This window comes from Sorex araneus, chromosome 2, assembly GCF_027595985.1.
Source record: "Sorex araneus isolate mSorAra2 chromosome 2, mSorAra2.pri, whole genome shotgun sequence".
NCBI lineage: Eukaryota > Metazoa > Chordata > Mammalia > Eulipotyphla > Soricidae > Sorex > Sorex araneus.
In genome coordinates, this window is record NC_073303.1 from 33,092,229 (window position 1) to 33,117,967 (window position 25,739).

General features: G+C 56.6%; 2 protein-coding genes across 7 annotated transcripts; one reads left to right on the forward strand and one right to left on the reverse strand.

Moving 5' to 3' along the window:
* Positions 1-7,389: 7,389 nt before the first annotated feature.
* On the reverse strand, positions 7,390-25,727 carry DDR1 (discoidin domain receptor tyrosine kinase 1). 6 transcript variants are annotated; one of them, XM_055126705.1, is made up of 18 exons: positions 25,448-25,727; positions 18,958-19,084; positions 18,762-18,864; positions 17,530-17,758; positions 16,453-16,600; positions 16,123-16,231; positions 15,385-15,571; positions 15,030-15,276; positions 14,554-14,649; positions 14,291-14,442; positions 13,188-13,353; positions 12,115-12,225; positions 10,843-11,087; positions 10,629-10,756; positions 10,285-10,503; positions 8,819-9,053; positions 8,380-8,529; positions 7,390-8,297 (listed from the first exon to the last, which is right to left on the reverse strand). In XM_055126705.1, exons 2-18 carry the CDS (start codon positions 19,040-19,042, stop codon positions 8,157-8,159), a joined length of 2,751 nt encoding a protein of 916 aa, XP_054982680.1. In that variant the 5' UTR covers positions 19,043-19,084; positions 25,448-25,727; the 3' UTR covers positions 7,390-8,156. The 6 variants fall into 6 exon arrangements, with proteins under 6 accessions (XP_054982680.1, XP_054982682.1, XP_054982677.1 ...); XM_055126707.1 differs by lacking the exon at positions 25,448-25,727 and adding an exon at positions 23,624-23,741; XM_055126702.1 differs by lacking the exon at positions 25,448-25,727 and adding an exon at positions 22,204-22,515.
* Positions 21,749-23,849, forward strand: LOC129401640 (ESX-1 secretion-associated protein EspI-like). The gene is made up of 3 exons (XM_055124368.1): positions 21,749-22,010; positions 23,073-23,279; positions 23,455-23,849. The coding sequence occupies exons 1-3, from the start codon at positions 21,749-21,751 to the stop codon at positions 23,847-23,849; spliced, it is 864 nt and encodes a 287-aa protein (XP_054980343.1).
* Positions 25,728-25,739: the final 12 nt, after the last annotated feature.

The window sequence follows — 25,739 nt, forward strand, 5'->3', positions numbered from 1 at the left end:
TCGGCATCCCATGTGGTCCCCTGAGCACCGCCAGGAGTCATTCCTGAGTGCAGAGACAGGAGTAACCCTCGAGCATCGTGGAGTGTGACCCAAAAAGCCAAAAAATGAAAGAGAGAGAGAGAGAGAGAGAGAGAGAGAGAGAGAGAGAGAGAGAGAGAGAGAGAGAGAGAGAGAGAGAGAGGAGGGAGGGAGAGAGGGAGAGAGGGAGAGGGAAGGGAGGGAGGAGGGAGGGAGGGAGGGAGGAAGGAAGGAAGGAAGGAAGGAAGGAAGGAAGGAAGGAAGGAAGGAAGGAAGGAAGGAAGGAAGGAAGGAAGGAAGGAAGGAAGGAAGGAAGGAAGGAAGGAAGGAAGGAAGGAAGGAAGGAAGGAAGGAAGGAAGGAAGCCCTAAAAATACTGCGTTGCTTGAGTTATTCCAGGTAGAAGTGTAATGCTTCTTTCGTAGAGTTCACGCACACCAGCGAGCCTCAGTCCTGATTATGTCCCCTGTTAAGTTTGAAGAATCTTTTTCCTTTCTTTTTCTTTTTAATTAACTTTGTGATTTACAAAGTTATTGACAGCTGAGCAAATACTATTTCAACACCAGTCTCACCACCAGTGTCAGCTTCCCTCCACCAGTGTTCCCTTACATACCCTCCCCACCCTGAACCCCGCCCCATCCCCTCCTGTCCATTTGACAGGTACATTACAAAAACCCAGTGGTTGCCGCTTTATTGTAACGATTCTAATAAATACCGTTTTTTTTTAAAGAAACCAGTTGTTTTGTCTAACTTGGTTTATGAATTCTCTGCAGGGAAACTGGAGGGACCATGGTTAGCCAAAACTAGAATTACATTTCCTCAAATTCCCACAAGGTCAATTTTGTTATTCCCACTTGGCAGATCAGAAGGTGGAGGTCCAGAGAGTTGAAGGCTTTTGCCTGCTGCCAGACAGCTAGAACACGCTGAAACTGGCATTTGAAGTAAGATGCCAGGGACAAAACAGCGAAACAAAACTTTAGAAAATTATTATACTTTGTAGCTCTCTTGTGTTGTTTTTTTTTTGTCTTGTTTTGTTTTGTTTTTGGGGGGCCAGTACTGTTCTGTGGGGAACACAGCAGTCAGGGTGCTCAGGAGCTCCCCCAGGCTGGGCTTGCTGGGGGGCTGGTAAGGGATGTATCCCTGCTGGTGGTACTCAGGAGACCAGGCCATGAACCGTCTGGGGATCCTGTATGCTGCACATTGACATTAGTCATCTCCAAGCCCTTGCTCCATTTCCATAGAGATTAATATTTAAAACCCTCAAAGAACAGCATAAAACTGACAAAATCTCTTTGTGATAAGTGAGGTTAAAAGACACATTTACAGTTTGGCCAGAAATATTTGATAAAAATGGGGGCTGAAGAGATAGTACAGTGGATAAGGCTCTTTTGTCTTGCTCCTGCCTGAACCAGGTTCAATCCTATCATCCCATATGGTCCCCCACCAGAAGTAATTCCTGAGTGTTGAGCCAGGAGCAACCCCTAAGCATCACCGGATATGACCCAGAAACTAAAATAAAAGTAAATAAAAAATATAAAATAGACAAAACCCAAGGAATTCTTATAAAGTAAAAAGAACAGAAAAGTCTACTATGGGATACTGGCAAGACATAGATAGTAAACAAGTGATACAAATATCTCATTAACCAAATGAAAAAACTCTCAACTTCAGAAATAATTGAGGAGGGACTGGAGCAATAGCACAGCGGGTAGGGCGTTTGTCTTGCATGCAGCCAACGCAGGTTCTGTTCCCAGTATCCTATATGGTCTCCTGAGCACCGCCAGGAGTAATTCCTGAGTGCATGAGCCAAGAGTAAACCCTGTGCATCACCAGATATGACCCCCCACCAAAAAAGGCAATAAATAAATAAATAAATAAATAATTGATGAAAAGATAATTAAATATAAAAGGGGAGTCAGAGAGAAGATCCGAAGCTGCTGAGTGCAAAACAAACCCTCTGCTCCTAAAGACTATGATCCGAGAGGTCTTCTAATTCATTTTGGCACCCAGAGCGGCTTCTTACAGAAATGCATCTAGACTGTGAGCTGTGCTACAACTCCAAGCCGCCTGGGGATGGATTTTTCTTCTCCACCCTGTTTTTCTGCGCGGAAAATGGCGGCGGCGGCAACGTCCACGTGGCGAGAGCCACCTCCTAAGACTCCCAACCCATAGGTATGAATTTTGCAGTTTCATGGCTCATAGGCGATCATGGGAAGGGGGTATTACCGGCACGCCCTCAGCCCAGATAAGATCGGGAGCTACCACGCGCGAAACGGACCCTCTGCTCCTAAAGACTATGATCCCAGAGGTCTTCTAATCCATTTTGGCACCCAGAGCGGCTTCTTACAGAAATGCATCTAGACTGTGAACTGAGCTAAAATATCAAAAATCCAAAACCGCGCAGCTGTTGTGTCGGCCATGTGAGCTCAGAGTCTTCATTCTCAGCAATGAAAAGAAATTATTAAATGATGCCTTTTCAGCAGGCCTGATTGTTGGGGGAAATTCCAAACAATAATAGTGAATTCTCTATTGAAATATTGAATGTATTCAAAGTATAGAGAGAATAAAGTGAAGATCATTAGCTACTTAAGTGGGAACTGGGTGGGAGGGGGGTGTTTTGGGGTTCTTGGTGGTGGAACATGTGCACTGGTGAAGGGATGGGGGCTCAATCATTATATGACTGAGACTTAAACCTGAAAGCTTTGCATTTTTTCACAGTGATTCATAAAATAAGAACTTAAAAAAATTAAAAATAAAAATAAATAAAATAAAAGGGGAGTCAAAGCAATAATACAGCTAGTAGGGTGCTCACCTTGCATGTAGCTGAGTTCAATGCCAGGCACCCCAGTATGGACCCCACAATCCTGCCAGGAGTGATCACTGAGTGCAGAGCCAAGTGTAGGTATTGAACATGGCTGAGTGTGGCCCAAAAAGATAGAAGGAGGAAAAGAGAGGGAGGGAAATGAGAGGGAGGGAGGGACAGAGGAAAGGAGGGAAAGAAGATTGGAGGGAGGGAGAGAGTGAAAGAGAGGGAGGGAAGATGGGAAGGAGGGAGGGAGGGAGGGAGGAAGGAAAACAAAACTTTAAAGAAGCAATGGAGCATGGGCCGGAGCGATAGCACAGTGGGTAGGGCATTTACCTTTCATGCGGCCAACCCGGATTCGATCCCCGGCATCCCATATGGTCCCCCAAGCACCGCCAGGAGTAATTCCTGAGTGCAAAGCCAGGAGTAACCCCTGAGCATCGCTGGGTGTGACCCAAAAAGAAAAAAAAAGTTTTAAAAAAAGAAGCAATAGAACATTAGGGAAAAAACAAGGACTAAGACCATCAGGGCTGGCCTCTTTTTTGTTTTTGGTGATTGATTGATTATTTATTTTAAAACTTGTAAATTCAGAAACTAAAATAATCAATCTTATCCCTCCTTTCCCGCGTCTAGGTAGTGCCATCATTTTAATAAGCAATGTTTGAATAACAGAGTATATCGTTATTGGGGCTGCCCTTGTACAACAGAACTACAAGGGGCTTATAGAGTAGACTGGCTCAAACTAACAATTGCCTTTGCTTAATTGCTTTTGCTTTGTGTTTAAGAGCTGGCCTCTTAAGAAGGTTCATACACATACTTTTCTTTCATATACTTTTTTTTTTTTTTTTTGCTTTTTGGGTCACACCTGGAGATGCACAGGGGTTACTCCTGGCTCATGCACTCAGGAATTATTCCTGGTGGTGCTCGAGGACCATATGGAATGCTGGGAACCAAACCTGGGTCAGCCTTGTGCCAAGAAAACACCCTACCCACTGTGCTAACTATCACTCCAGCCCCTCTTTCATATGCTTTCATTGTAAGTTGAAATAGGCAAGATTTCTAAGAGTAACTTGTTAGTGATTGATGGTATTTTCTGATTTTGGGGTCACACAGTACCACAGACTATGGTTCCAAGACAAAACAAAGAAAGAACTCAAGGCAAAGTGGACTGGACAGATGAGGTTAGTGTTCCCTAAAATTTAGAGGAAACTCTTAAGCTTCTATCTAAAGTGCAGTTCCTCAGGCAGTGGCCTGGTTCTAAGAGCTCAAATGAACCCGGGTCGGTTGAGTGCAAGGCAAACGCCCTCCCCACTGTATTATTGCTCCAGCCCCTGCAGCACATGTTCTGTATGTGGTGGGTGCCCTGAGTCGATCCTCAGCACCACATGATCCCATGAGTAACATTTAGAATAAACTCTTACACACAAAAAAATGTAAAACCATGGACATTCAAGTAAGTGCTAGTTCCATACTCTGAGAACATCAGGAGGAAGGGACAGGGAAGATTCCCAAACAAGTAGTTGACAATGCGGACACAGCACCATGTGCGGTGTGGCAGGAGGTTCTGTGGCCTGTTGAAAGATCTGAAAGGAGGTCAGAGGTGCATGAAGGCGGGAAGGATGGGGGAAAGGAGGTGACGATGGGACACAGCCAGCAAAACTTTCTTTGTTCTAAGGCAGTCACTAACAAGTCCAAAATAGAGCACCAGGGTCAGGTTTATGTGTATTAAAGATTTCTCTGGCTGCAAGGTGAAAACCAAGCCTAGCGGAGCAGGAACAGATCTGAGGAAATCTGCAGGTCCAGACAAGGTGGTGAGCAAGGTGCAGTGAAATAACAAATTTAAGAGCAATTTGGGAAAGAAAATCAGCAGATTTTTTCATAACGGACTGCACTTGAGAGATGAGAATTAATGCAAAGGGAAGTCACAGATAAACCTTAGATTCCTGGTAGATCATGATGCTAACTAAATTTGCTGATTTATTTAGAACCCACAGGGGCTAGGCATTTGCCTTGCATGCAGCCAACCTGGGTTCAATCACTAGCATCTCATATAGTCCCCCGAACACCACCAGGAGTAATTCCTGAGTGCAGGGCCAGGAGCAACCCCTAAGCATCACTGGGTGTGAACCAAAAAGAAAAAAAAATAAATAAAATATATATATATGTATATATACATATATATATAAGCCACTTTCTAACAGGGTACAGGAGTAACCCCTGAGCATCACTGGGTGTGACCCAAAAAGCAAAATAAATAAATAAATAAATAAATAATAAAAAAAAAATATATAAGCCACTTTGTAACAGGGTTACAAAGAAACTGGGCTGGGGGAGGGTTTCAGGTGGTAGCTTTTACCAAAACCCTGAGGTCTAGAGCTGAGAGTTCTGAGCTCAGATTCAGGAGTTCTCAGCTCACAGCTGTGGCTTCTACAAGCACCACTCTGGGTCTGGCCTCTAGTTCTCTTCCTGACAGTCCAGGTCACAGTGCTCTGGCCTGCATTGACTTCAGCAGGACTCAGACCTGTGATCCCGACCCAGGGACCTATTATTCAACCTCTGATCACATCTTTATTGATTATTACCCAGGGGGCTCATTCTATGATTATTGACTGAGACTGCCAGGCTCTATTTTACAGGAATTTCTACCATAATGAGTCTGCCTTTTCTGTACTTGCACATGAATTTTCTTATCTGACCAAATTTGAACCCTTTGTTAAATGATCTTGATGGTTGTACCTGAAGCTTTCCTGGTTCTGAAAACAATTCACACTTTCCTGATCATTTGCAGTTCATTATCCTGAATTAGCATCCTCCATCTGGGACTTCCAGACTTTTTGTCCATCTATAGTGTGGGGAAGGAAAAGTTAATACCTCTTTTATGGGCCTCTGACTGAAATGGAACATTTCCTCTGAGCATGAATATGAACAGACTCCCCATAGAACAGTAGCTGTGATGTGTAGTAATAAACACCACTCCAGTTGTGGACTATCTCAGACTATCATTTATGTTTATTACCCTTTGGAAATAGTTATTACACCTGCTGCTATATTATTAAGTATATTTACTTTTTGTATTTCTTGGGGGCCATACCCAGCAATGCTCCGGGTCTACTCCTGGCTCCGCATTCAGGAATTACTCCTGGTTGTGCTTGGGGCACCATATGGAATACTGGAGATCAAACCCGGGTTGGTCAAGGTAAGCGTTCTGTTACTCTGGCCCAACATTTAAGTATATTTAAAAGAACTGTACCATATTGTTTTCTTTTTTTTAATTGGTGGGACTGGTACAGCAGGTAGAGCACTTGTCTTGCATGTGATTGACCTTTGACCTGGGTCCGATCCCTGGCATCCCATATGGTTCCCCACACACCACCAGGAATGATCCCTGAGTGTATAGCCAGGAGTATCCTCTAAGCACTTTGCCAGATGTGACCCAAGATCCAAAAAAAAATATTTATTTCCTTTCCCTAATTCTCACCTATCTTCAAAAACCTTGATTATTGAACGATACATAATATTTTATGGGTCTGAAAATATAATAATTGGGTCATGCCAGGCAGTGCTAGGGGCTACGCCTGAAACACACCACAAGGGGACCATGTGGTACTAAGAATCAGACCAAAGCTTCCACATAAAAAGCATACACACTCCAGGGGCAGAGAGTACAACAGAAAAGACACTCATCTTATATGTACTGGCCCAGGTTTGATCCCCAGCTCCATAATATGGTTCCCCTAACTTCACCATGAATGATTCCTGAACAGAGTCGTAAGTAAATCCTGAGCATAACTGAGTGTGGCCCCAAAACAAAAATTAAAAAGAAGCTTACGCTCCCGTCCTCTAAGCTATCTTCCTCAGCCTTGAAACAATTCTAAGAAGTATCAGATGAAGAGTTCTAAAGAGAAATTATAACACTTGAGACTGCCAAAGGGATCCTTAAAGCTAACAAGATAATAATATCTTGTTATTGTGATAGTGCTTGCTTGCCTTGCATGTGGTCGACCCGGGTTCAATCCCTGGCATCTCATATGATCCTCCAAGCCTGTCAGAAGTGACTCCTAAGCTCAGAAACAGGAGTAAGCTTTCAACACCACTGACTGTGACCCCAGAACCAAGAAAACCAGTAGCATAATCACTTCCCTCAGACCACCGGCGGAGGCCCCAATCAGATGTTTGGGTTCACACATTCACATGGTCCCACCAACAGGGTGTGGCTTATGGAGAAATAAATGTCTGTGTTGGACAAAATACACAGAGGGCGATGGAATAGGGAGGAAGAGGGGGACAAAGACGAGAAAGAAAGGGACTGGAGTGATAGCACAGCGGGTAGGGTGTTTGCCTTGCACGCAGCCGACCCGGGTTCGATTCCCAGCATCCCATACGGTCTCCCAGCACAGCCAGGAGTAATTCCTGAGTGTGAGTGTGGAGCCAGGAGTAACCCCTGTGCATTGCTGGGTGTGACCCGAAAAGCAAAAAAAAAAAAAAAAAAAAAAAAAAAAGAAGAGAAAGGAAGAAACTGGACTGGGGGAGTGCTTCAGGTGGGAGCTTTTACCGAAACCCACTCTCAGCTGTGGAAAACTCAACCTTTATTATTACCTGCCTAGCGCAGGGGATTAAAATCGCATTGAGCTAGATCCATATATTAGTGTAAAAATCTGTGTCTTTCCCCAAAAAAACTGTACAAACCCCAAGTGATTATAGAAAAACCAATGTGGCAGCTACTAGAGAGATGACCAACCCCAGGGCCGCAGGCCTTTGCTCCCTCTTCCCCCCCAATCCCGGTATTTATTCCGCAGAAACATACAGGCTTTGAGTTCTAGCTACAACATGGAAAGTGGGAAGTGGGGGTGTCCAGGGCAGGGATCACCCCCATGTCCAGTGTTTCGGAGGATGGAGGGAGAAGCTGACGCTGAGGGCAGATGCAGGAGGAAGCACAAGGGAACATCCTTGTCCCTTTCTTGTCCTCCTGGCTCCCCAGATCCTCAGCTGGTGGGGTCCAGTGTGTGACGGAGAGAGGCTGGGGGTGGGGCAGCCCTTTCTCCAGGAACCAGTGTTGTCCAGGGGACCCAGGCGCTCCAGTGGGCCCCGTCCAGTGCTCTGCCCTGTAGTTGCGCCTCCTTTCCCAAGGGGTTGGGTGGAAGAGGTCAGAGGATCCCATCCGCAGGGCCAGCTGGGTGGGGGGTGAGGGCTGCAGGGGAGGGGCTTGAGAGCAGGTCCAGGCATAGGTGTCAGCTTCCGGCAGGCCCAGCCCGCCTGCGGTCCACTGCCTCTCTCGGCACAGGGCGGTCGGGAGGGACGAGGCTGAGGGGGCCTCTGGCCCTTCTCAGTGCCGTGGCTCACACCGTGTTGAGAGCATCTTCCGCCAGGAACCGGTGCAGCTGGGAGAAGGAAGGTCGCAGCTCCGGCTCGCGGCTCCAGCACCGAAGCATCAGCTCGTACAGGCCCAGTGGGCAGGCAGGGGGCCGGGACAGGTACACCTGCAAGGGCTGGCCTTGAGTCCCCAGTAGGGCAGGCTCCCCGTCCTGCCCCCGGTCGCACCTCCCCACCCCTTGCTCTGACCTGCCGGCCCTGGTCCCGGAAGAACTCCCCCGCGTTCTCGATGACTTGCTCGTCGGTGAGCTGCCCAAAGGGCTGGGCCCGGCACAGCATCAGCACCTCCCACAGCGTCACCCCAAAGGCCCACACATCACTGGCCGTCGTGAACTTCCCCTGGTGAAGTGTGGGCAAAACGCAGACCATTGGCAACAGATACCCTCCTCCCCTTCCACAGGGGCGCCCACAGCCCCCAAGACTCCACCCCTCAGTGCTCCCTTCTTACTCCTCCCTTCCTTAGCTTTACTTTCGCTCTCCAGGCTCAGTTCCTCCCTCACCTCTTCCCTTTTCTACCCATCCTTCATCCAATCCGCTCCTTCCGGCTCAGCCTCGTCTGTCCCACAGGTGGTACCCACGCTTGGCTCCGAGGGTCCCACCGCACTGCCCCTTTCCCCTCTCCGCTCACCATGAGGATGCACTCCCAGGCCATCCAGCGGATGGGCAGGACCGCCCGGCCCTGCACGCGGTAATAGTCTCCCGCATAGAGGTTCCGGCTCATGCCAAAGTCGGCAATTTTGATGGTGAAATTCTCCCCGACCAGACAGTTCCTTGTGGCCAGGTCCCGATGCACGAAGTTGAGGGTGGCCAGATAGCGCATGCCCGAGGCGATCTGGGCTGCCACGTGCAGCAGCATCGCATAGCTGAGAAAGGAAGCCGACGGGGGGGGACATTGGGGTACCCTCACACTCCTGCTGCGGTCACAGATTCCCAGGGGAGGGCCAGGAGCAGGTTCCAGCACACCCCTCTCCTCCCACGCAGGTACCGAGCTGGAGCCCGGCAGGTGGATGATACTCAGCCCCTGAAAGTCACCCCCAGTCTGGCCTTGGGCTCAGTGACTAGGAGGTGAGAAAAATTAATTTTTGTAGGGGATGGGGGTGGGGAGAACACCCGGCAATGCTCAAGGCTTACACCTGGCTCTGAACTCAGGAATTACTCCTGACAGGCTCTGTCTGGGGAACCATATGGTATGACAGGGATCAAATCCAGGTTGCCAGGTCAGCCGTGGGCAAGGCAAGCACCCAACATGCTGTACTATTGCTCTGGCCCCAAGGTCAGAAAAATTCTTTTTTTTTTTAAAAAAAAAAAGTAAAAACAGAGGTTGGAGCGATAACACAGTGGGTAGGGCGTTTGCCTTGCAAGTGGCCAACCTGGGTTCAATTCCCAGCATCCCACATGGTCTCCTGAGCACTGCCAGGAGTGATTCCTGAGCGCAGAGCCAGGAGTAACCCCTGCGCATTGCTGGGTGTGACCCAAAAAGTTAAAAAAAAAAAAAAGTAAAAACAGATTTTAGTTGGAGGGTTTTTGTTTGTTTGTTTAGGAAGCAGAAGGAGGGAAAGTGAGAAAGTAACGTCCTCAAGAAAAAACCCAGGGGGCTGGAGTGATAGCACAGCGGGTAGGGCATTTGCCTTGTACACGGCCGACCCGGGTTCGATTCCCAGCATCCCATATGGTCCCCTGAGTACCGCCAGGAGCAATTCCTGAGCGCAGAGCCAGGAGTAACCCCTGTGCCTGTGCATCGCCGGGTGTGACCCAAAAAGCAAAAAAAGAAAAGAAACAAGGCTTCTCCAAGGGGAGAAAGTCTCTACACATCCCAGCATGAGATAGAACAGTATACATCTCAAGAGGAGGAGATGTGGGCGCCACCTGTGCTCAGGCGCCACCTGTGCTCAAGCAGCACAGGGGCTCAGGTGGCATTATGTGCGCCAGAAAAATTCTTAACGGGAACCCCCTCACTATGGCAGCCCCTCAAATTCCTAGATACCCATGGCCACGTGTTGCTCAGCCCAGGTGTCCCCACCTCCAGGCTGGGGCAAAGGGCGAGGAGCAGACCCGGGGCAGCGCTTGGGGAAAGGCCACTGGGTGAGTGGGTACCTGATGGTGGGCCCCTGAGCTGCCTCTCCATCCCCGGGGGTCCCCTCAGCCGCCTTGTCCTCCAGCTGGTGGGCGCTGAGGAACTGGTTGAGGTCGCCGTTCTCCATGTAGTCTGTGATCATGCAGAGAGGGTCGTCCTGCACGCACACGCCCAGGAGCCGGATGATGTTGGGGTCCTTTAGCCTCGACATGATCTTCACCTCCTTCAGGAAATCGTTCCTGGGGCAGGCGGAGGGCAGGCCACGGGCTGGGCTCACCTTCCCGCCTGCTCCTGGCCCCTCCCCACCGTGTTCCCGACCATCAATCCCCGTTCCTCACAGGCCCCCCCCACCCGTGGTCCTCACCTGGCGTTCTTGGTGGCGTCTGGCCGTAGGATCTTGACAGCCACCAGCAAGGGTTGCCCCTTGCGCACGCTGAGGGGGAAATCCTGACTGATCAGGTCCTGGGGGCTCTCGACCTCACACAGGTGCACCTGCAGGAAGCGACCTTGGGAGTCACCAGGTCACTGGGGCAGCCGGGGAGCGTCGTGGAGGGAGGCTGGCCAGGGCTCCTCCTTACCTCCCCGAACTGGCCCTCGCCAAGCTTCTCCTTGAAGCGGAGCCTCGACCGAGGGAAATCCACTCTGGGGGGCCCATCCCCAGCCGCCCCGGGGGGCAGCGCAGGCACAGCATAGGTATTGCCCCCCGTGACGCCCTGCAGGGTGACAATATCGGCCTCGGCGTAATGGGGGACGCTGTTCTGAGGAGGTGGCGGCAGAAGCGGGGCCCCCGGCTTCTCGGGCTCCATGTAGTCGCCACTGCAAGCTGGAGGGAGTGAGGAGAAAGAAGACAGACCGCGGCATCAGGAACGGACCCCGGGAGCCCCATGTCTCCACAACCCAGCTTCCCAGACGCCCCCCACTCCCAGCAGCGAGAGCCTGAGGCCGGCCCCCAGCCTCCCTGGTGCTCCCCGCAACCTCCCCGAAGCAAGAGGCTGGCACAGGGCGAGTCCCGGAGTTTCCACGGCAATGGAAATGGCTGAGCAGAGTCAGAAGGCCGGACTCTCCCGACTCTCCCAGATAAGCCCAGGAGACCATATGGCAAACCAAGGCTGGACGAGGGAGTCCTCTACCCATCGTGACCCCGGTCACGGCCACCCCCTGACCCTCCCCACAGGCCCTGCCTCGCTTAGCTCCTCTCCCAGAACCTTCAGGCTGGACTCCTCCCCGCCATGCTCACTGGACTCCTCCCCACCGTGCTCCCGGCCCAATACACTGAGCTCAGAGACAAGCAGAGACAGGGGCACACAGCGGGAGGGGAACAGCTCCTCACCCCCGCACGACATGGAGTCCACAGACAGGAAGGGGAGGCAGGGCCGGGCCGTCTCGGCTCTGGGGAAGGAGCAACACCGGGGACAGAGGTGCCAGACAGAAGGGGCGGGGAGGGGCACGAGCCTTCACCTCGGGGACAGCAGACAGAGAGGACACATGGGGGGGGAGAGGGCAAGCAACCAGGGAGAGAGGCCCTCCTCCTCGCAGCTCTAGAGAGAGGGGAGAGCAAGGGCGGAGTTACAAGGGAGCTGGCAGCCTCCTCTCTGGCTCTGGAGAGCGGGAGAGACGAGGAGAGGAGGCGTGCGCAGAGCCAAGACCCCTGAGCTTCCGCCAGCTCAAGGGGTGGGCTCGAGAAGGAGCAAGCAGCAGCCAGGCGCGCTGGGGGGCGAGGCTTCCTCCACGGGAGCTCCAGAGAGCGGAAGAGGCCGCGGGGACACAGGGGGAGTGCAAGGTGTGAGGACGTTCCCTGCCCCAGTAGAGGTACCGGGAGCCTGGCAGAGCCCAGGGGCAGAGGGGCTTACCCTGGGTGTTGGTGGGTTTGGCCCAGGCGGGTGTGGGGGGGCCCGGGCCTCGAGGGGGACGGGCGTAAGTGGCCAGAAGGAGGCGGTAGGCCGGATTGGAGAGCAGCAACGCTGTCGGGAGAAGGAGGGGGGAGACACGGGGAAGGGGTGAGACTCAGGCTAGACAGACAGGGGGGCCTGGAGCAGGGCAAGATCGGGGCTGACGGGAACCAGTGTGTGAGGAGACAGGCTGAGAAAGATGTGGAGTGCTGGGCCGCTGGCTGGACAATGAGAGGATGGACAGATAATAAAGAGCTGGATGGACAGGTAAGTGGTGATTGGAATTATGAGTGTAGGTGGATGGCCAATAAATGGACAATGATGGGTGGTAAAATGGATGCATGATATATGATGGATGGATGGAGGGAGGGATGGGTGAACGGTTGGCTGGTCGATGGATGGATGGATGGAGGGAGGGAGGGAGGGATGGGTGAAGAGTTGGCTGGTCGATGGATGGATGGATGATGGATGGAGGGAGGGAGGAAGGGAGGGGTGAACAGTTGGCTGGTAGATGGATGGATGGAGGGAGGGAGGGAGGGAGGGAGGGAAGGAGGGAGGAAGAGAGGGATGGGTGAAGAGTTGGCTGGTTGATGGATGGATGGATGGACAGAGGGAGGGAGAGAGGGATGGGTGAAGAGTTGGCTGGTCGATGGATGGATTATGGGAGTGAGGGAGGGAGGGAGGGAGGGAGGGAGGGAGGAAGAGAGGGAGGGAGGGGTGAATGGCTGGTTGGCAATGGATGGATGAAGTAAACATGGTGAGTCTCAGAGAAGGGAAGGACCAGGAGGACAATGGAGAGGGCACAACAGAGAAGAGAGAGATGTACGGGATACAGAGACAGGAAGAGACCACTGGGAACTGTGACTAAACACACTTGAGGAATTCCTGAAGAGTCTCTGTAGGGAAACGGAGTAATATGGAGGGTAGCAACCAGGACACGAAAATAAGATGAGCGGAAGTGAAGGGGGTAAAAGAACAGAGAGGGCTACACTAGAACAGAGGACGGAGGAGGGACTGCAGCCAGCAAATCTTACCAGAGCCATTGGGGACACTGGGCGCAGAGTGGGGTGGATTCCCTCGAGGCCGGGGTTCCTGGTAAGGGGGTGGCTCTCGAGGGCCTGGACGATTGTTGATGAGGATCGTGTCCCCAGGGACAGAGAGATGAACTGTCAGCTCCTCCTCTAACACCCGCCGCTCCGCCTTGTAGTGGGGGACAGGAAGCATTGCCTCAGCACCTTTCTGCGCACAGGTCTCGGCTCTTCTAAGCACACTGCTCAATCCATCACTGAGCGTCAGCCCTCACAACAGGCTACCTCATCCCACATCTACAGAAACAGGCTTAAGAGCACTTCCGTGGGGGCCGGAGCAATAGCAGGTAGGGCTGTGGTTTGATAGCATGCGGCCGACCCGGGTTCGATTCCCAGCATCCCATATGGTCCCCTGAGCACCACCAGGAGTAATTCCTGAGTGCATGAGCCAGGAGTAACCCCTGTGCATCACTGGATGTGACCCCCCCCCAAGAAAAAGAGCACTTCCGTGAACTTCCTGAAGGCCCACGAGTAACTCAAACCCAAATCTGGTGCTTGTGGACTTTATACACACACACACACACACACACACACACACACACACACACACACACACACACACACACACACACACACACACACCCGCTTCCCCCACAAGCCATGGGCTTATTCTGAAAGTCCCTTTAGCTCCATTCCCCAGCTTCTTCCACTGATTCGCCCCAAGAAGCTGGCCCTGTGAGCTGTATCCCCCGGTTGGTTTGGTTTGGGGGGCCAGAGAGGCGCCCAGCAGATTCCAGAGGTGCACGACTGGACTCACGACCACTCCCACCACAGGACTCAGTCAGTTGCTGCCCTCCTCAGTCAGGTGTCGCCTCTTCGCACCCGACAGCCCAGGTCGTTCTTCTGTGACTAGTCCCAGGGACGCCCATGTCCCCTCCCTCCACCTTCTGATGTGACTCTTCCTAAGTCCTCCCCTGCCTGCCCTCACTGGCCTGTGCCCCGGGTCTCTGCTGGATCCTCCCCCTTGCTGACCTCACGGCCTGGCCTCTCCGGCACCCACACCCTTCGGGGCCTCTGGGGGCCGCCCCTGCGCGCGCGGCTCTGCCCACCTTGCTGAGGAGCCTGCGCCAGTGCAGCCGCCAGAGCATGAGGGCGATGATGAGCAGCAGCAGCAGGATGATGGCCACCAGGCAGCCGATGAGGATGGCCGTCGGGCTCCCCTCAGCCTTGGCCACCGGCTGCTGGCCCCTGGGCTCCAGCTCTGGCAAAGACAGGAGGGTCAGAAGCACAAGAGGCTACCGGCCCTGGCCGTAGGGACCCCGGGAGGCCCGGGGCCCAGGAGGCACACAACCCAGGGCCCAGGGGTGCTCACCCAGGCTGCTGAAGTTGGTGGGAGGCGGGCCCGGCGGCCACCAGGGCGCTGGCGCGAAGGTGCCGCCCAGAGCCAGGGAGGAATCATTCACGACATCTGGGAGAAGGAAAAGAGGAGGAGAAGGAGTCAGGGAGGCCAAAGGGAGGCCCGGAGGCATGAGGCCTGGGAGTCCACTGTGGGTAAGGAGCAGGGGCAGGGGTGATGCCAGCGCATGCCAACCACGCAGGAGGGCTGGCTGGGTATCAGGAAGTGGTGTCTCAGCTAGCCCTGCCGCCCGGGCTCCAGGTCAGCCACCAGCGAGAGGGGCTCAGAAAGGATAGAGACCCTTGGGGGAAGGGAGGCAGGGAGTCCGAACATCTGGGAACCCCTGCTGGGTAAGTCTCCTGGGGGCTGAGGGCTGCAGCACTGGGCCTGGGTCCGCTGGACTCTGCAGGGGTGGGACGCCCAGATCAGGTCGAGCAGAACCCGGGGCTCACCGGATATGAAGGAGATTTCGCTGAAGAGGAGCCACGGCCCAGCGAAGAGGAAGCGACACTGGAGAAATCGGCCCACGCGGCCGCCCAGGGGCACGGACACAGCCCGGGCCCGGGGGTCCCCCAGGCTGCCCCCCAGGGCATGGCGCACAGGCTCTCCCTCCCAGGCCATGGTGGGGCCCCGCTTGAAGCAACACTCCACCCCGCCGGGCAGGCGGGCCCCGAGCGTGTGCATGTTGTTGCAGTGGACCTAGGGGGAAGAGAACCAGCGTCAGGCCGGGCGAGTCTGGGCAGGGCGCTCCCCTGGGGCCCTCCACTCCACTCCCCCGCCCCTCCCGCCCCGAGTGCAATGTGCTACCTGCATGGCCTGGAAGGCCCTCAGCCTGTCAAACTCAAACTCCATCTCCATGTAGCCACTGGGGAAGCTGTGGTTGCTCCAGCCCACGTAGTCATAGCCCGGCCACACCCGCAGCTCCTGGCTCTTCCTAAAGTCATCCAGCCCCAGCACGCCGTCCGCCAGCTGGCCCAGCCCCCCGTACTGCAGTCTGAGAGGAAGGCGGCGCCGCGGGAGAGAAGAGAGTGTAGCAGAGTCAGGGGCTCTGCCGTGCAAACCCCCGGCAGCGGCCTGCCTGCGCCGGCACCCACCCCCATCCGGTTCCCTCGACCCATCATGCCCAAACTCACGCGCGCACAACATAGAGTGACCCCCGCTACGGGGCCACAGAAAAACTCTGGTATGTGCACGCGTTGTGGTCTCTTATGAACATCTCAGCCAAGTATCACACAAAATGTCTATGAGCAGGGCTGGAGCAATAGATAGCAGCACAGTGGGTAGGGCGTTTGCCTTGCATGCGGCCGACCCGGGTTCGATTCCCAGCATCCCATATGGTCCCCCGAGCACTGCCAGGAGTGATTCCTGAGTGCATGAACCGGGCATGATTCCTGTGCATCACAGGTGTGACCCAAAATGCAAAAAAAAAAAAAATGTCTTATGAGCGAGGGGCGGCCTTACTCTCCACCCCTCACCCCCGTTTCCTCCACCTCCTGCCCAGACTACTTAGCACTCCCCACACTCCTCCACTGCAGCCGCCCTCACCCGCCAACCGCATGGGTGGTGTGGCCGTCGTAGGTGGAGTCGTTGAGGTGCACGGCCTCGGACAGGAACATGGTCTGCCCCACGGGGGCTGTGTAAGACAGGAGTCCATCTGCCAGAGCCAAGGAGGGGTGTCAGAGGCACACGGCTTCCACCGGCACCCCTGCACCCACCCATCACCCCCCCACGGGGGGGCAGTGCTGGCCAGACCCTTCCTCACGTGACAGCGTTAACACGGGACAGAGAGGGTCCTGCCCCTCCCAGGCCCCCTTCCCAGTCCCAGCGTAGGAAACAAACGGAAGGGTTGGGGGGCAGGGCAAGCTGAAGACTGACCCTTCCAGAGGCAGCCGTAGAGCTCCACCCGCAGACAGACGCTCATGACCCGGTCAGCCCGGGGATAGAAGCGAACCAGCCGGGCCACCATGGGGGGCCCAAGGTCCTTCAGCACCACTCCCCCGGTGTCCTCGTTCCCTAGGATCACCTGTGGAGCAGGAAACAGGGTCAGGAGTGGTGAAGGCTCCAAGAAAGACGTGCCCCGCCCATCCCCAGCTGCTCCCTCCTGCCCCCTACAGTCCACCGTGAGGGCTGCAGGGCACGGCCAGAGATGGTAGCAGAGACTGGCCCGCGGCTTGGCCTGATGGCCAGCCTTCGGTCTCCAGGGCCAGCGCTGAGCGCCTGCCGTGTGACCACCTGGGCGAGAGCCAGTCCCAGCCCTGCAGGACTGAGAGGGAGTAAAAGGGCAGGTTGCGGTGGGGAGAAAGGCGAAGAGAGGAGACGCGAGAGCCTGCGCCGTGGAAGCTGTTCTCCAGGCACAGGGGAGAAATGAGACTGTCCTTGGGCCCGGGAGGGACCCCTGCAGCCAGCAGGGCCCAGCCAGAGGACGACGAGCAGAGAGGCAGGAGCAGCTCTGCCGGAGGAGGGAAGAACAGAGTCTGATTTGCTTAATAAGCTCAAGATGTGGCTCTGGGTAGAGCGCTGACCTCAGGCGGGGAGAGGGCTTGGAGGACAGTGGGGAGGAGGCGACTCTGCTGGTTCTTCTAAGCAGGGGGTCTGGCAGAGAAGGAGGGGTGAGGGCTTAGCTCGAGGCCCTGCCACAGAGAACAGCCGGGCCGTGCTGATGCTCGGAAGAAGGGACAACAGGAGGGGACCCAAGCTATCACCTTAGCATCCAGCCTCTGCACGATGCAAGATAAAACCATGGCACAAGCTAAAGAGGGCGGCTGTGGGAGGGGGCCCCAGATCAGCTGGGAAAGCTTACGTGTGGCCATGTGACACTCATGAGACATCTAGATGAACTCAGGGGGCAAGCGCGGGCCAAAGGCACATGTAGGGGGAAACTGGCCACAGGCAGTGTGTTTAAAGTGGACTTGGAGGGAAGTAACCGCCCAAGACACCCCCAGCCAGTCTCACCTCCTGACCCCAGCGGTCCCTCCAGTCCATCCAGTGGTGACCATCCCGGGAGTATCGCAGCCGGTAGCTGGGGGAGAACTCCTTGCCCAGGCCCCCGGCATGCCGGCCCTGGGTGCCCACCAGTGCCACCAGGTGCAGGCGCCGCAGGTCCACCTGCAGGTACTCCTCCTCCTTGGGGAACACAGGACCCGCGGGGCACCACGCCCCATCCCCGTCACTGCTCTCCAGCCTGGGAGGGCGACAGGGCAAGAAACCGTGGCCTCATCTCTACCATTAAAAACCCCCACCCAGGGTTGGAGCGATAGTCCAGCGGGGAGGGCGTCTTCCTTGCATGCAGCCGACCTGGGTTCTATCCCCAGTATCCCATATGGTCCCCCAAGCACTGCCAGGAGTAATTCCTAAGTGCAGAGCCAGGAGTAACCCCTGAGCGTTGCTGGGTGTGACCCAAAAGAGCAAAAATTTTAAAAAATAAATTAAGGCTGTAGCGATAGCACAGCGGTTGGGCGTTCGCCTTTCACGAGGCTGACCCGAGTTTGATTCCTCTGCCCCTCTCGGAGAGCCCGGCAAGCTATCGAGAGTATCGAGCCCGCACAGCAGAGCCTGGCAAGCTACCCGTGCGTATTGGATATGCCAAAGACAGTAACAATAAGTCTCTCAATGAGAGAATTACTGGTGCCCACTCGAACAAATCGATGAGCAACGGGATGACAGGGCTAGAGCGATAGCACAGAGGCGTTTGCCTTACATGCGGCGAACCCAGGTTCGAATCCCAGCATCCCATATGGTCCCCTGAGCACCGCCAGGAGTAATTCCTGAGTGCAGAGCCAGGAGAAACCCCTGTGCATTGCCAGGTGTGACCCAAAAAGCAAAATAAATAAATAAATAAATAAATAAACTAAATTAAAATAAATAAATAAAAACCCCCACCCAAGGAGCCAGAGGTAGACAGTAGGTAAGGCGTTTGGTTTGCCCACAGCTGACCCCAGTTCAATCCCTGGCACCCCTGAGCCCCGCCAAAAGTGAGCACAGAGCCAGGAGTAGGCACTGAGCACCGCTGAGTGTGACCTAAACAACAAAATAAATAAAAATAACCCCCCAGCCCCACCAGATCTGAGGGATTCCACTGGCCTTGGCCCTCCCAGGAACCTCAAAGCTCCTGCTTTGAGGAGGGGCTGGAAGGGCAATCGAGGCCCCGGGAACCTCCTCTGGAGCAGCCCAGGCATGCCAGGTACCTGCTGTGGCGAGCAGCGGTGGAGTCGGACCAGGAGCTGGAGGCAGTGATGTCCCCATCCGGGATGGTCCGGTCCTGCATGCCCAGGGCATAGCGGCACTTGGCTGGGTGAACACAGGCAGAGAGAGAGGGTCAGGGGCCCTATTCCTCTGTCTCCCAGATCCAAACCCCAGGGGTCCAAGAGCGAGTCTCCTCACCTGGGTCAAAATGTCCCTTCATGTCGGCATCTCCAGTGGCCACCAGGAGCAGCAGCAGTAGTGATGAGAGGGCCCCTGGCCCCATCGCTCCTGATCCCTCAGGCCTACGGGGGTGCGGGCACCATCTCTGTAGAGGACAAAGGGTAAAGAGGTGGGTTGAGAGGCGAGCAGGGAGCCTGGTTCAAGGCCACAATAGTCCGAGGGAGAACGGGCAGCTGTGGGGACCCAGCAGGGAACACACAGCAGGGTCACAGCTGACCAGCATCAGCCCAGGCGCCAGACACGCACCTACCCAGGTACCCAGAGTTCGAAGAGAAGCGATGGGCCCCCAGCACCTTCTGAGCCTGTTCTCCTCTGTAGCCCCCAACGGGTCCCTGGGCCAGATGGCCCAGCAATACTGGAAGCTTGGGAGAAATGCTGAATGACCAGCCTTAACTTTCAACTCTCGAATTAGAATTCGCCACCTTTAATTGGGGGGAGGGGGGCAGGGGCAGGCACACCTGGCGGCGCTCAGAATTTACCCCTGGCCTATGCACAGGAATCACTCCTAGTGGTGCTTGGGGATCCCTATGTGGTCTCAGGAATTGAAAGCATGTCGACCTCATGTAAGGCACGTGCCTTGCACACTACACTCTCTTTGGCTCCAGAATCTGCTTGCTGGGGGGATAGGTGGAGGCACACCTGGTAAGCTCAGGGCTTACTCCTGGCTCTGTACTCGGGGATCACTCCTGGCAGGCTCAGGGAACCAAGGATTGAACCCCAGATGAAACCCCGGTCAGCTACATACAAGGCAAGTGTCCTACCTGCTGTACCATCTCTCTGCTCCCAGAGTCTGCATTTTAACCCAATTTCCAGTCATCTGTGCCCATGAGCTAGGGAGTCCCCCATCATCCTCACTGGAGACCAAGTTAGCATGCCTGCCTAACACCATTCCAACCTGCGGCATCTTATGAACCCAGATCTCTCCAAACCTCTCCCCACAAGGGAAAAAGTTATCCAAGCGCATCTTCCTCCTTCGTTGACACTGAGCTCTGCAAGCTTTAGGGATCCCTGATGCCACCTCTCACTCATACCCTTACCACCACTGGGTCTAAAGTATCGCACCTGAGCGCTCCTGCTCAGCCCCTTCTTCCTAAGACCTGGACATCCTGTCCCCAGGTTCTTTTCCGGAAGGTAGCTGCAGCCTCCCTCAGAAGGAAAAGCCAGAGGTTGGGGGAAAGCGGAGTTGCCTTGGAGATGAGGGCGGGCCCACAGACGGGAAAGCCAGGTCACCCGGGGAGGTAGGAGTGGGGGGATACTCCCCCATCCCTTTGTCCTCCTCCAGCTGCTCCCACAATGCTCTCGGGCAGGAATGTAAAAGGCAGCTGAGTCCCCAGCGCACCGAGGCAGCAGCTGAGGGGGCTGAGTTGTGGGGGGCACCCCAGTATCAAAGGAGAGTTCGAACCACAGCCGGGTGTCTGGTCCCTTGGGGGCCGGGATTCCTGGGTGCCTCTCTCCACCCCCACCTCTCTGGGGAACAGCAGGGCCCTTGTTCCCCAGAGCAACCTTCATGCCTATCCCAGATGAGTCATCCGAGCCAGACAAGCGAGCAGGAGTGAGAGGAGCCCTGGGCAGAGATACAAAGACACGCAGGGGATGGGAGGCAGGGGGAGAAGGGCAGGAGCACAAAGCGGGAGGTAAACAGAGCAGGCACAGAAACACTGGCACAGGGCCAAGCCGAGAGGCGTCAGGCGATCATCCTCTGACACCCTGCTACCCTCCTCTCCCCTCCACTGGGCCAGACGGACATGGAGGGCAAGCCCTGAAATCATCCTGCAGCTCCTCCATCCTGCCCCAAGACAACCAAGAACAGGTCACTCTGCCGGCAGGTCCTGAACCCTCCTCTCCTCCCCGCCAGCCCAGCCAACTCAGGACACACACACACACACACACACACACACACACACACACACACACACACACACACACACACACACACACACACACACACACACACACACACAGTGCTGATTGTAATACTGACTGACGTAACGTTTAACGCGCTAGGGCATGAGCACACGCACGCGCACACACAGACAGACACAGGCTCGCACACAGACAGACGCAGACACACACACGCGCACACGCGCACACACACTCCTGTGTCAATACTTTGAAACTCAGACACTTCATGTAGCATCCACATAAATCACTCATACACAGACACCCGGCCACAGCAAACACTGCAACTCACACACACATAAACCAGCCACACCTTAGTATAACTTAACATCCAATCCCGTCCCTTAGTGTAAAGCCATCGGTCAGTCACCTGTGAAATGACAGCCCCACCTGCTCCTCCAGTCAGAGATCGGTGTGAGACACATTAAGGTCCTTGGAACCTGACCCTAAGAAAGCTGGGGCACACCTCCTAATAGTTTCTCTCTCTGACTTTCTGTCTCTGTCTCTGTCTGTCTGTCTGTCTGTCTGTCTGTCTGTCTCATACACACACACACTCTCTCTCTCTCTCTCTCTCTCTCTCTCTCTCTCTCTCTCTCTCACTCCAAGCCACAGAGAGAAGTCCAAAAACTGGGGAAAGGAAGGAAACACGGGTGGCTGGAGTGAGTGGTGAAAAGAAACATAACCCTCCCTCCCATTCCCAAGCCCTCCCCCCCCCCACCCCGGCGTTCACCTGTCTCCCGTGCCACTCAGTGCTGGCACCCCTGTGTGCACCCTCAGCACAGGCTGGAGTGAGGTGCCGGAAGGGAATGTGCCGTCCCGGGGGCCCTGCACATGCTCACTGGGCAGTGGCATGATCTCAAGCAGAACCAACCGGCCCTGGCCGCAGCGTGGGTGCGCGGTCACTCGGCTGGGGTGCCAAGCCTGCTGGGCTGTGGCCAGGCTCCCCAGCGGGCGCGGGATGGGTGGAGGCTTGGGGGACGCCCATCTACTAAGGGATGCCAGGGACCGGCCGCGACGGGCAGGACTGGGCGGCTGCTTCTCCCGGGCCCCAGGAGACGATCCGGATCCCAGCGGGGCACCTGCGTTCTCGGAGTTCAGACCGTCCGAGCCGAGTAAGGAGCCCTTCCCTCCGGCTGGAACACACTTGCTGCGGATCTGGGGGGTCCCCACCCCCGTTTCCCGGGCGGTCAGCGGGGGCCAGGGGAGGCGAGCAGGGCCACACTTACAAGCAGGGGGGCCACCCAACACAGCCCGATCTGCAGCCTCCTCGCCGGACCCTCCCCTCCGGGCCCGCGGCTCTCCTACCTCTCATGGCTCTCCCCGGCACACCCAGGCGTCCGACCCCGGCTGGGGCCTCCTCGGCGGCGGGGCTCGGGAGGGGGAGGCGAGCGAGCCAGCAGCGGGGAGCGGGAGGCGCCGGCGGGGCTCGGGTGTCGGGAGGCGGCTCCCGGGCGCAGCTGTCGGGGGCCTGTTCCGGGGAGAGCAGCCAGGGCCGGGGCGGCTCGGGCGCTGGCGCCGCCTCCCCTCGGCCCGCTCCCCGCCTCGCTCCTCCTCCGCTCCCCCCCTCGGCCGGCGGCCTGGGGTGCGGCGCTCCCCTCCCCCTCCGAGCGCCCGGCCCGAGGCTCCCACGCCCGGCGCCGCCCTCCAGGCCCGCGCGCCGCGGCGCCCCGCCACGCCCACCCCGCATTCCCCCGGCCTCCCCCAGGTAACCGGGCGCTCCAGGCACCCCGCCGCACGCTCGGGGCCCAGCCCCCGGCTCCCCCACCCCACGGAGCCCAGGCCCCGGGCCCCGGCAGCCCCGCTCAGGGCCTCCCAGACTCCCAGCCGCCCTCCCTGCACCCCCAGCGCCGGGCTCGGGTCCTGCAGACGGAGCGGGGCGGGGGTAGCGGCCCCGGGGCACGGGGAGGGCCGGAGCAGGTTCCCACAGGCCCCGCTGCCCGGCCAGGCACCGTTGGCTTGGGGGAAGGGAGCGGAGCTCACCTGTCCAACCAGCCCCTAAAATTCCCTGAACACTCCACAAAGGGGGTTCTGCGGTGGTCTTGTTGTTTTCCACTCCACAAAGAGAGTTTTCCTTCTCTCGACCCTCTAGGGCCTCCTGTCCCCTATACCCCCAAGCTATCTGCAATGCCCCAGAGCCTGATGGTCACCCGCTGTCCTCTCTCCTCCATCTCCAGTTCCTCCCCCAACTCCGCGGGGCATTCCCCAGGCCTCTCCAGGCCCCACCGACTCCAGGCTGCCCCCAGGCCCCGCCCGAGGCGGACGATCTGCCTACAGACCCGGACATGGTGAGCGCAGGAGGATATGGAAGCCAAGTGTAAATGAGGCCTGGCCAAAACGGAAGTGGACACGAGCCCCAGAGAAGATGGAGCAAGGCGAGCCCGGTAAACAAATGGAAGGAGAGCCAGGAGCCGGTGAGCTGGCGGGGCGGAGGGAGTGAGGGGAGCGCTGCTCCCCCAGCTGCCCTGGCTGGGGGCACCCCTGCCACCACCTAGCCCATGTCACCCCCACAGACAGGTCTCCGCCTCCATGCAGTGTCACCTCATTGCTCCCCAGCAGACACCCACCTACATGCAGGCCCGGACAAGAGTCCCAAGAAAGAAACCCGGAATCCCAACCAGTCAAGGACACAAAAGCACCACGAGGAAGAGCTGGCCCTTGGGAAGACCGAGACGCGAACTGGGCACCCCCACGAGCCCGAGGACGCCCCAGCTGCCCCGGGACTCACTAACAGACAGCCGTCTGGCCACACGAAGTGCCTCTTCCTCCCTCCAGATCCGGTCCCCTGGGCTCCCCCAGGGACGTACCCCTCGCAGACAGCCGCCCGGGAATCTGGGCGCCGGGAGGCGGGGCAGGGGGGCGGGGCCAAGGTTACCCCGGTAACCTCACCTGGGCGGCTCCGCCCCCGCCGGCCGGGCGCTGCTCCCCGCCGCGTGCAGAGCCGCGGCCCCTAACGCCGGAGTGGGACATTCCATGGCTCAAGCCCGAGCTGACCCGGCCAGGTGGCGCGGCAGTGCCAGACGAAGGGTCCCCTGTGAATCCCTTGGCCCCTCGTCGCCCCCAGGAGAAATTCCTAGTCGGTGATGCCCACCTCGCCCCAGTCCAGGGCCGGCGGGGTGGGAGAGATGCCGGCCTGGGGCCCTTCGGAGTCAAGTGACAGCGGAAAGCGGGCTGGAGCCGACAGGAATGCGGGGCTCGGAGCCGAGATTCTCAGGGGCTAGTGAGGGAAATCCCAGCCGTCTAGGGGCCACCAGGGCAGTGCCCAAGAGTCCAGATTCCCACCCACCTGTTTGCGGCGCCAGAGTCCATCGGCCTCGCCTGCATCTCTCCCACCTCCGGGCCCACGTGCGCCTCTGAGCCTCCGGAGGCCCCGCGGCACCACCCCCATCCAGACCCTCGGGTCTGGACTCACTTCAAGTGCGGGGCCTCCCGGGAAGGAGAGCGGGAGAAACAGCTAAAAAAAAAAAAAAAAAAAAAAAAAAAAAAAAAAAAAAAAGGAGCCGCTGCAGGAGGCAGCCGCGTGGGCCCGCAGACCACCCGCCTGCGGGGGGTTTTTCTGCAGCCCAGCCAGCTTGATGGACCAGATGGGCCCCACTCAGGCAGCCCCTGCCTGGGGATGCAGCTGCCTGGGGGCAACAGGCTGGGTCAGCAGCTGGGGAAAAGGGCCCCTGCGAGCTGCTGGTGCAAAGCCCTGGGGGTATCAGGCCGGGCTAGCACCTAGTCCTCCCTGGAGTGAAAGGAGAGGGTAGCACAGCACTGGGAGAAACTTCAGCTACAGATCCAGCTGAGATGGAGAAAGGGGGCCCAGCAGCTGATGGACCGGGAGCGGGTGGGGGGTGTCCAGTGGACAGATGAGACAGAGATGCTGGGCGCAGAGACAGACATCAAGGAAGGTCGAGAGAAACTGAGACCCAGAGGGGGGGAAAAAGGAGGATGGAGACAGTGCAAATCGCAAAAGCTGGGGAGGAAGCTGCCAAACCAGGTGAAAGGGAATTGAAAGCCTAGAGGTGACCCTCCACCCCCATCACAACCAGAGGAAGCTAGACCAAGGACAGCGGGACCTGCCCCCAGGGTGAAAGAAATGGCCTGGATGGGGCCAGAGACTAATACAACAGGTAGCATGAGTGCCTTGCATGTCCCCAACTGGGATTCCATCTCGGGCACCCCTGTGGTCCGCGCCCACCGGGAGTGACCCCTGAGAGCAGAGCCAGGAGTAAGCCCTGTACATACAAAGCCGGGTGTGTTCCCCCCAAAACACTGAAAGGAAATACATCATTAGGTAGAAGCGTCAGAAGCTGGAAAGGAAGGGGCAGTAGTGAGTGGGTGACCCAGCTGACCAGGATAATTTGGATTCAAAGTTTGAATCAAACCAGGACACATAGTCCCAGACCTCACAGTAGGGACATCCTAGCCCCTCCAGCCCCTTTGTGGAAGGAAGTTACCCATCCTTCCCCTCCTCCCATCACACCTCCAGCCTGACCTTTGAATCCCTCCTACCCCACTGCTCCCCTCCCCCCCCCCCAGCCCTGAGCTCAGGCCCCCTCCCCCTTACCTCCAGCTCAGGGTTCTGGGTCCCAGTCCCCACCGGCTCAGGCCTTTGGGGTTCCAGGTCTGAAGCTGCCAAGGCCGCCTGGCTTTGTCCGCCTATCCGGGGGCTGAGAGCAGCTGCCCAGGCCAGCTGCGGCCGACTTCGACGTGACCATGGCAACCCAGCCCCACTCCCCTCGCCCAGCCTCCCGGCCCCCGCAGAGAGGGAGGGAGCAGCCGGCGGAGAAAAGGAGGGAGGCCAAGGACTGCGATTCTGAACCAAAGGGAGACTACGGGAGACAAAGAGCCCGGGACAA

Bases quoted from the DNA above. Each gene is read 5' to 3' on its own strand.
- DDR1 (XM_055126705.1), bottom strand. From the start codon at position 19,042: ATGGGGCCAGGGGCCCTCTCATCACTACTGCTGCTGCTCCTGGTGGCC. The intron at 15,572-16,122 runs GTGAGGGCGGCT...CCTTCCTCTCAG, and splicing joins ACCACCCATGCGGTTGGCGG to ACTGCAGTACGGGGGGCTGG. The intron at 8,298-8,379 runs GTCAGAGCAAGG...CAGCCCTTGCAG, and splicing joins TCCGGGACCAGGGCCGGCAG to GTGTACCTGTCCCGGCCCCC.
- LOC129401640 (XM_055124368.1), top strand. From the start codon at position 21,749: ATGATCTCAAGCAGAACCAACCGGCCCTGGCCGCAGCGTGGGTGCGCG. The intron at 22,011-23,072 runs GTAAGGAGCCCT...CTCCATCTCCAG, and splicing joins GTTCAGACCGTCCGAGCCGA to TTCCTCCCCCAACTCCGCGG. The intron at 23,280-23,454 runs GTAAACAAATGG...GCTCCCCAGCAG, and splicing joins GATGGAGCAAGGCGAGCCCG to ACACCCACCTACATGCAGGC.